The sequence below is a fragment of the Haliotis asinina genome, chromosome 15, assembly GCF_037392515.1.
Source record: "Haliotis asinina isolate JCU_RB_2024 chromosome 15, JCU_Hal_asi_v2, whole genome shotgun sequence".
Classification (NCBI taxonomy): domain Eukaryota; kingdom Metazoa; phylum Mollusca; class Gastropoda; order Lepetellida; family Haliotidae; genus Haliotis; species Haliotis asinina.
Window position 1 is genome coordinate 45,583,307 of NC_090294.1, and position 9,909 is coordinate 45,593,215.

Consider the following 9,909-nt stretch of genomic DNA (forward strand, 5'->3'; position numbering starts at 1 on the left):
GACTGACCACCCGATCCATCTGGTCTATTGTACAGCGTAAAACTAAGCACACTCACTCACTCGCTCGCTCACTCTGCCTCTACGTGCGATTAGGGGCGGTGGGTAGCCTAACGTTCGCTCGTCACACCGAAAACCCGGGTTCGATTCTCCACATGGGTGGAAAGTGTGAAGCCTATTTCTGGTATTGCTGGAATATTACTAAAAGCAGCGTAAAAAATTAAAAAACAACAACACAAAAACACCCTCTTTGTGTGATAGTGTGTCCGGCATTTGTTGACGACACCCCATCCAATGACTCCTGACGCTTGCCGACATCTGGCAAGTAAGGCCGGGCTGTGCGAAGAGCTTACAGTTGCTACATCCGGGGCTTTCGCAACGGGCGCACGTGCAGTTGATAGTTCGTTTACCTTCCCGATGTGTGCGGTTGTGTAGCTGGTCAAATTCGAAGCACTGTATTACGGTATGTTTAGTCTGTCAATATGGTCATTGCAATGCATTTTCGAGTATAGTTTAGAAGAATTTTTTTTTAAAATATGCGCGTTAGAGCATAGTTTACTGACGAAATATTTCCCTCGTGTCGACTATTCATATCAACAGGTTCTGTCTTCTTCAGACTTAATCATTTATAGACCGCGTGGAAAGACTTCCGTCCGTATTCCCCCCTTAAATTACATATCCCTAACCCTACCCAATGATTTGATGTCTGTATGTACAAAGTCATGATAAAACTTACTTTGTCTTCTAGCCAAATCATTATCGGAATATAGGCATATTTTGTTCCTCATCGTTAAAATTCACAAATAGTCGGATGATGAAAAACATAATGGCAGGAGTTGGGGCTGTTGAAGTTTATAGTTGTCCATTTCATGTACTATTTTCCAAAGAAAGCATCACAATACTTTTCGGGAAATACAACTTCATGGACTATCACATTTCAAGAGATAGGATTTTGTAATATCCCAAGCCTTTCCATTATCCATCTTTGGAGATAATCTTGCTAATATTACACTCAATCCATCCCATATTCCTGATCTCCAAGAGTTCCCCCCGTTCCCCCATCCCAAAAACATGGGTAAGAGTTCCTCCATCCAAAAAAAACATGGGTAAGAGTTCATCCCGTTCCCACATCCCAAAAACATAAGTAAGAGTTCCTCCCGTTCCCCCATCCGCAAAACATGGATAAGAGTTCCTCCCGTCCTCCATCCCCACAACATGGTTAAGAGATCCTCTCGTTCCCACATCCCCAAAGCATGGGTAAGAGTTGCTCCCGTTCCCACATCCCAAATAATATTTATAATTTGATATATACTAGAATTATTAATAAAATCTAACATAAGAATTACCTAAATTAAGTACAGCATATAGAGTTGAACAACGTAGTTTTAAAATGGTTAATCTGAAATGCGACATTTATTTGTTTGTTTACTTTACTGTCTAACTCTGCACACTGCAAAATTCTAGCTATATGGCGGCGGTTTGTAATTAATCGAGTCTAGACCAGACAATCTTGTGATCAACATCTTGTATGTTTTATACCATAAAACCCCTCCATTCTGCTTCAGGTCAGGCATGGTTGCGGCGGACGCCCTGCTCACTCTTCTCTATGCGGTAAGTGGACATCAGTCATGGCTATTTACTGGACATATGGGGGAGGTGGGGTAGCTTTGTGGTTAAAGCGTTCGCTCGTCACCCGGAAGACACGGGTTCGATTCCCAATGTGGCTATAATCATAAGTGAAACCCATTTCTGGTACCTTCCGCCAAGATACTGCTTAAATGTTGCCAAAAGCGGCGTACAACCACATTCACACACTACCCGAGAGAGGAGGACTGGAATCGTCTTGGAAAAATCAATCAGCCTCTGCAAATAATTAATGAAACATGTTTGATTATCTGGTTAGACTAGAATGAATGAATTGTTTCTTGACTCTGCCCGTGACACACCAAAATTGCCCTTGACACCTACCTACTTAGGAGGTACTTCCTGTTCAGTGTGGATTCGGGTTTGAATTGATCTTCAGTAACAATGTTTATCGTAAGAGGCGGTGCCAGCTTTGGAGAGCGATTTCGCGAAAAGGGTCATGTTTTCAGCATGACTTCATTAATCTGACTGATTCATAATCGGTGCACCCGTGAAGGACCGGGGTAGAATAGGCTTGCCGTAAAAGGCGACTATGCTTGTCGTAAGAGGCGACTAACGGGATCGGGTGGTCAGGCTCGCTGACTTGGTTGACACATGCCATCGGTTCCCAGTTGCTTAGATCGATGCTCATACTGTTGATCACTGGATTGTGTGGTCCAGACTCGATTATTTACAGACTGCTGCCATATAGGTGGAATATTGTGTGCGGCGTAAAACTTTACTCACTCGCTCATAATCGTTGATTATTTGCACATATTCCTGTGTAGAAAATCGGCCGAGTTTTCAAAGGTTGGCGTCCCTTTGGCACACCAGGAATCGTTTGCGGTTTAGAACTAGTTGGCTCTGGTGTATTTCGGTTTGTCAACACCATACGCAAAGGGGAGGTGGGGTAGCAAAGTGTTCGCTCATCACGTCCAAGACACGTGTTCGATTCCCCACATGGATACAGTGTGTGAGGCTCATTCCTGGTGTCTCCCGTCGTGATACTGATGGCTAGTGATCCATTCTGTGTAAAACAATACTCACTCACCATTCATAGGATTTCAAAAAAGAAAGTGGTAAACGGCAGTTATCAAGTCTGGTTTCTCTCTCACATATGGCTAACACACCGTGACATGATTTCAACACTATTGAAATATAAGTCCAGCTCGCTCATTTCAGTTTAGCAGTTGAACTTTCAGTGTGTGTTTCACCATTTCAGTCAACCGTCTGGGCCGCCATTCCCAAAGGTTACATTTTGAAAGGTAGTATGATGTGTTTTCTTATGTTTGATGCTCAAATGCGAAATATGTTGGCGGGTGTGACTATTTAACTGAATAATTCAAATTAAGAATCTCCTAGATACCTGTATTTGTCTCTGGTCCCTTTAATGTTGTGCTGTCTAGGTTTGTCTGCTGTGTCCACAAACTCAACTGAAATATTACTCAAAGTGGTTTTGAAAATCTCACAGCCGTGAACATTCGGGTTAGAATTGGTCTTCAGTAACCCATGCTTGTCATAAGGGGCGACTCATGGGATCGGGTGGTCAGGCTCTCTGGTTTGGTTGACTCCTGTTATCGTATCCTAACTGCGTAAATTGATGCTCATATTATTGATCACTGGATTGTTTGGTTCAGAGTCGATTATTTACAGACCACCGCCACATAGCTGAAATATTCCCGAGTGTGGCGTTAAACAACCAACCAACCAACAAACTATCCCACACATACCTAATAGTTTGATTGGATCTGGTACTTGCCGATCTCTGAAGTCGTGGATGATATGAAGACAATTGCAGATACGTAATTTTAGATATTTCCGGAAGTTTCGGGGATACGAGACTGCGTAATGAAGGTGGTTTCCACGTCTAATGAAGGTAATGATTTCAGCGAAGCCAGCCTGTGGGCCTGACGGGATTTCTGATGCAACAATAACTGTGACCTCAGACTTGGAGGTCAAGGCCAAGGCTAAATGTGCCGGTGGACTGGTGGACTTCAAATACGTTGACTTTGCCAACCTCCAGCTGGTGGTGTCATACCCAGGTCGAGGGTCATCGAAATGCGTCTTTAAGGTAACGCATTTTTATTTTATTAAAATGTCATAAGAATCACTTTAGCAATGGCCCGTGAAGATCCGGGCCAGATTTGATCTTCAGCAACCCGTGCTTGTCGAAAGAGGCTACTTGCAGGATCGGGTGGTCTGACTCGCCGACTTGGTTGACAAATGTCATCGTAACCTAATTGCGGTGACATGTGCTCATGATGTTGATCCGAGGTGGTCCAGACTATAACTACAGAAATACAGCTGTAATGTTGCCGGGTTTTAAAACGAGAAGACAAAAAAATCTGAAGTTATGTGCAGTTTAGGGAGTTTTCTCGTCAGGCTGAAAAGCCCGGGTTTGATTTTGGTTTGATCACATGGGTTCAGCGTACAAATCCCATCTCTCTCCCACCATTGTCTACTCAGGCCGTCAGCCGATATTTTCATGACGTCGTTATTTCACAGGCAGTATTGCCGACAATTCAGTGCCATTCAGACAAGCTGACTAACTGGGCTCCGCTGCCGCCATACAGCAGGAAAATTGCTGGGTGGCCCATTAAAAAACAAACAAAAACGTGATGCCGAATGATACAAGCACTAAACTAGTACAGTGTACCCTGGTTCTCATGCTACGGTTTGTCCAGGAGAGGAAATAGCATTGTATGCAGGGTGGCACTATAACCAGGTAGGACAATTTGAGGACCTCTACAACCAACCAAGTGATTGCGCTGATGTTTTCTGCAATAGCTGTTTGGAGAACACCAGCGTGTATAAGGGGTGCGGGCGACTTGTTGCAGGTGGTAGGAAGTGACTTTGAAAAAGACCTTTGGCAAAAGGCATTATCTCCATTTATTATATCCAAACACATTATAACCAGGGTGCACTGTACTTCCATTTCAGCAACGTCCTGGTGCCAAGGTGTACACAGTCGACGTCGTGATGTCGTACGGGGAACCAAACAACGTTGTTCACCAAAGCACCGAAGAAGTCACTTTCACCTGCACTTTTGACTCCAAAGGCAAAAGCAAAAGCCCCTCCCAGAAAATGGCAGAAAGGTTAGTCCAAGACTGGCAGGGAGAACGTGCCAGCAGCGTTAGCCTAGTGGTTAAAGTGTTTGCTCATCAGGCTGAAGATCCGGGTTCTATTCGCTACAGGAGTACAATACGTCAAGACCATGGTGATGTTGCTGAAATATAGTTAAAATATTGTTAACTCTTTCCATACGAAGACCCGTGAAGGTCCCGGGGTAGAATAGGCCTTCAATAACCCATGTTTGCCATAAAAGGCGACTCAGCTTGTCGTAAGAGGCGACTAACGGGATCGGGTGGTCAGGCTCGCTGACTTGGTTGACAAATGTCATCGGTTCCCAATTCCGCAGACATACTCGTCCATCTAATCCAGAGGCCGGAACTGGAAAAATCTGGTCGTATTCAAGGGTTGTAGATGATTGGACGTAATATATCTCGTCCTTGGGTTATATGTGCAGCTGTGACAAGGTTTCAAGAGTTAAAAGTGATGTTAAACTACTCACTCAAGGTGGGCTGAACCAGTGAGACCTGGTAGTCTAGACTGTAATTTTGATATTTCTTCGACCCGCACTAGAATCAGTACTTTAGCAAATAGACTGTTCGTCTGTTCCTCACGATTTTAAATCGACCCAGTGGTGATTCCAAGCCAGACATGAAGGATTGATGAATTATAAAACTATTCCGTTAATGTAATCACTGAAAATATGGTCTGTTAGTATCAAAAGATGATTGTGGAGGGCGTGTGGTAAGCCCAAAAATATGGTTCGATTCTTTTCGGATTCCCTGCCATGACATTGCCTGAATATCACCATAACATTTTACGTCAAAAACATGTTAGATTTCGAACGGGTTGCATGTTAAGACACCTTGCATAATGAAACCGAATGACAGTAAGCTACGCATGTAACGAACACGCCTATAGTAGCTGGACGGACAAAACGAACTGATTCTTTGGTCACAGCCACTCGCTGAATATTATAGTCGAAATATACTGAACAGCAAAAGAAACGCAACACCGTTTTTGTCAAGTTTTTAGTAAGAAGATTTCATTTTTTCATTTTTCGGTAGCTGTTCAGTCGACGTATACTGATCTACGGTTACAAGTACTTGTCACTAGTGGCTCCTTTGAATTCTTATCTGAGATATAAAAGACGACTATGTTTGTCGTAAGAGGCGACTGACGGGATCGGGTGGTCAGGCTCGCTGACTTGGTTGACAAATGTAATCGGTTCCCAATTGCGCAGATCGATGCTCATAGTGTTCATCACTGGATTGTGTGGTCCAGACACGATTATTTACAGACCGCCGTCATATAGTTGTAATATTGCTGAGTGCGGCATACAACTAAATTCACTCACTCGTTATCTGAGATCTGAAGAGCAATTCGTTTTAGGCGTCATTTGGTTACAACCCCGTACACGTCCACTTCAACCACGTCCGCTTCAATACGAGAAATATCCTCCTGAACGTTGCTTCTTAAATAGGAGCCATGAGATAGCCTAGAGGTTAACAGCGTCCGCTCTGCACGCAACGACCCCAGCTCTATTCCCATTGGGTATGTGTAAACCACGCACGCTCGCACAAGTCTTCCAGCATATATATTGGCTCACAAAGGAGCGGGGGAGTACCTCAGTGTCCTAAGAGTTTGCTCGTCACTCGGATTACCCGCCCGGGTTCGTTTCCCCTCGATTTAGTGAAGCCCATTTCGGATGTATCCCTGATACTGCTAGAAGGGGTGTCAAACCACACTGGCTAGCTCACTCACTTGACCTTGTCTGCCTTTCATCACTAAGCCATGTTGATTTGTTCTATTGCAGTCTGATTGCACCAACACTTCTGCAGCAGAACGTGGGTGTGGAAGCGACACAGTCAACATTTGCCCTCTATTTGACCGATCTTACTGGTCACCCAGTCCAAGACCCTGTGAGCCTAGGTCGGGTTGTACAGTTGTATGCTACAAGCAGCGGTTTGTATTCGTGGTGGTCAATTCCCGGGGTAGTCTAGTTGTTAAAGCGTTCGCTTGTCACACTGAAGACCCGGGTTTTATTCCCCACATGGAAACAATGTGTGAAGCCCACTTGAGGTGTCCCTCGCCGTGATATTGCCCGAATATGGCTAAAAGCGGCGTAAAACTAAACTCACTAAACTAAACTTAAAGCGTTCGCTCGTCATTTCTGGTGTTCACCAAAGTTGTAAAGGTCTCAAAGTTAAATTTCATATGCCTTTCCTTTTGCATTAAGCCGACATGAGCAACAGTAACCGCAACCTATTATATACATATGTATATTCGTGGAAACGAAAGAGGGAAAGTACGAAAGAACAATTGTTCCTTTAATCATTTCCAGATTTTCGCCCACAGTGCAATCAATACAATCAACTTGCATTTCCGCATTCCGTGTTTCTCTAATTCGTTTCCAAGATTTTGTTACGTATTACTTTTGTATTAATGCTTCTTTTCAATCGGGGGCCGTTTGGGTGGCTTAGTGGTTAAAGCGTTCGCTCGTCACGCCGAATATTTGGGTACAATGTGGGAACCCCATTCCTGGTGTCCCCCACCGCGATATTGCTTAAAGTGGCGTAAAACTCAAATTTCAGGCGGTATGAATGAACCGGGTTTCCATCCAACGTCATGTGATGTTCTGGGCTCCAAACCTGGTTCACGATATGCCGTCATCAGAGGAGGGTAAGGCTGGACACATGAGCTCAGCTCTGAGATTTTTAACTCGCATCTGATAACTTTTATTGTACTTTTTTGCCGAGATTCCTAGGGGTATCTCGTATCTCGTGATTCTAGTAAGATCCACACCGTTGTAATAAAATAAAATATAAAAACAATGCATAAAAAAATCCATAAGTATGTTTTTAAGTTGATTATGGTATTTCAAATAACTTCCCATTCCTACAATTTAACCTAACTTAGCTGGTAAGTGATATGGTTAAAGCGTTCGCACGTCACTTTCAACCCTCGGGTTGATTCTCCACATGGGCGTAATGTATGAAGTACCGTTGTTTGTTCCCCCACCGTCATATAGGTGGAATACTGCTAATGGTGACACTAGACTTACTTAACAGATGTTTGTGTGATATATACAATTTACCAAGTTTGACGGGAAATTGAAATACATTTTCTACAGGTGCGGCGACGGAATTGTATTTCCCAAGAATGCAGGGTTTTATACATTCGGCCGAGAAGCGATAAGTCCGTATTTTACAGCGTTGAGTATAGATGGCAGTACAAACGTCAAATTCGAGTGCAACTTTACAGTGTGTACATATCCATGTGATGGGGTAAGTTGAAGCAAGTTTAGATACAGCATATCCACTTGTCCAGTTCTACAGAGAAGTTGAGGGCCAGCCTATATATCACAGCTTGAGCGATTAACACTAGCAATGTGAACGAATACTGTGAACCTTAACGTGGGAGTACTATGTATCACTGTTGCTTGGGTGTAATCAACTTTTGACGTCATAAAACCGTGGATGATGGCATGAAAGGCAGAAGATGTCGGGAGCGATGGAACGGGGGTGCAACGAGTTCGATGTTGCGAGCTCGATGTCGGAGCTCGATGTCGGGGCCCCGCGTAGCGAGTTTTGCATCCAGTCCCTCGTCGCGAGTTCAGCCCCGCGTAGCAAGTATCACATCCAGTCCCATGTAGCGAGTTCCACATCAAGCCCCGCATCTGTAGCACGTGCAGTAACCGTTGTTCTTCCTACCATTGTCTAGCAGACAATTTGGGTACGAGGCATTCAGTGCCATGTACGATAGTGACACGTACTAGACTCTTCCCGATGTTTTAGCTGTTTTGAATTCATCTATATCATTTAGAAACAAACGGACTATATACGTGCATTGTGGTTTATCTGGAAAAGCTATTTGCTGTGCGTTGAATTATGCTTCAGAGTTCCTGTGATTCAACCCGAAGACGCAGACATGCCCAAGAAGGTATCATAAAATATGGACTTCCTCTCAGATATACTGACAGCAAAAGAAACGCAATTTTCGAAAAATTGAAATCTCATAAACGTGAACGTTCATGTTTGTCTTCTATTTTAAAATAGCTTGACAAATAGCCAGAGTTGCGTTTTTATTGCTGTTCAGTATATTTCCGATTAATGTCATATTGTGTTCAACATTTCTCAGATTTATCAGTACTAATTATTGTTTGAAAGTTTCGAATATTTATTTCCCCGATCACGTGGCAGTGACTATTGAGAACCATGCTTTTCGCAAAACGCGATTAACGGGATCGGGGTCAGGCACACTATCTTGGTTGACACATCTTATCCCAGCTGCGTAGATCAATGTTCATGCTGTTGATCACTGGCTCGTCTGGTCCAGATTAAATTAATTACAGATTGCCGCTATTTACTAGTAACTGGAATATTTCTGATGGCGGCTATTAACAGCAGCAGCCTATTTCTGGTGTCACCCGCCGTGGTATTGCTGGAATATTGCTAAAAACGGCGTAAAACCATACTCACTTACAGCAAACTAAAATGGCGTCAGAAAGGGTTATTTGATTGTTAAAACACCATTGTTAGTCTTATCTCATCAGTTTATTCCTTCGAGATGCTGGTCCGTGAAGGTCCGGGCTAGAACAGGCCTTCAACAACCCATGCTTGCCATAAAATGCTTGTCGTAAGAGGCGACTAACGGGATTGGGTGGTCAGGCTCGCTGACTTGGATGACACAATGTCATTTTATCGGTTCCCAAGTGCGCAGATCCATGCTCATGCTGTTGACCACTGGATTGTGTGGTCCAGAGTAGATGATTTACAGACGGCCGCTATATAGCTAGAATATTGCTAACTGCGGCGTAAAACTAAACTCATTCGCTCGTCGTAGGTGCTGGTGCTGGACAAATGGGTATGACGGAGACGAAGCTGTATAAAGTTGATACACGACGCAAACGCACCTTATCACGTCGACGACGACGCCTCCCTTGGACATTACAAAGAGTATTGAAGCTGTGGGTGTAACAAGAAATAAAAACTATTTAAGAAAATATAATGTTGTCTGTAAGTTAGATTACCTTTTAAAACGTTTCACTGAGTTTTCCTCGGACATGGTTTGTTGTGAATCCAGTTGGATTACCAATTTCTTTCTAGTTTTTATCAAGTTATCTACTGGCAAACAAGGATACGTTGAGCACCGATCTGACAATTGACGCATATTAGCTTGCCACGGTGAGCGAAGGGGCCCCAGGGATCCAGTGTACTG

At 43.7% G+C, this 9,909-nt stretch overlaps 1 protein-coding gene across 1 annotated transcript; it reads left to right on the forward strand.

Annotated features, from left to right (window-relative positions):
- The first annotated feature begins 293 nt into the window (after positions 1 to 293).
- On the forward strand, positions 294 to 9,694 carry LOC137265157 (vitelline envelope sperm lysin receptor-like). The gene is made up of 10 exons (XM_067800482.1): positions 294 to 460; positions 1,563 to 1,608; positions 2,843 to 2,885; positions 3,510 to 3,691; positions 4,561 to 4,715; positions 6,506 to 6,654; positions 7,284 to 7,371; positions 7,823 to 7,976; positions 8,589 to 8,631; positions 9,535 to 9,694. Exons 2-10 carry the CDS (start codon positions 1,570 to 1,572, stop codon positions 9,666 to 9,668), a joined length of 987 nt encoding a protein of 328 aa, XP_067656583.1. The 5' UTR covers positions 294 to 460; positions 1,563 to 1,569; the 3' UTR covers positions 9,669 to 9,694.
- The last annotated feature ends 215 nt before the right edge of the window (positions 9,695 to 9,909 follow it).

Excerpts from the sequence above, each read along its gene's own strand:
- LOC137265157 (XM_067800482.1), top strand. The coding sequence starts at position 1,570 with ATGGTTGCGGCGGACGCCCTGCTCACTCTTCTCTATGCG. Across the intron at positions 3,692-4,560 it reads CATCGAAATGCGTCTTTAAG|CAACGTCCTGGTGCCAAGGT; the intron begins GTAACGCATTTT and ends CTTCCATTTCAG. Across the intron at positions 4,716-6,505 it reads TCCCAGAAAATGGCAGAAAG|TCTGATTGCACCAACACTTC; the intron begins GTTAGTCCAAGA and ends GTTCTATTGCAG.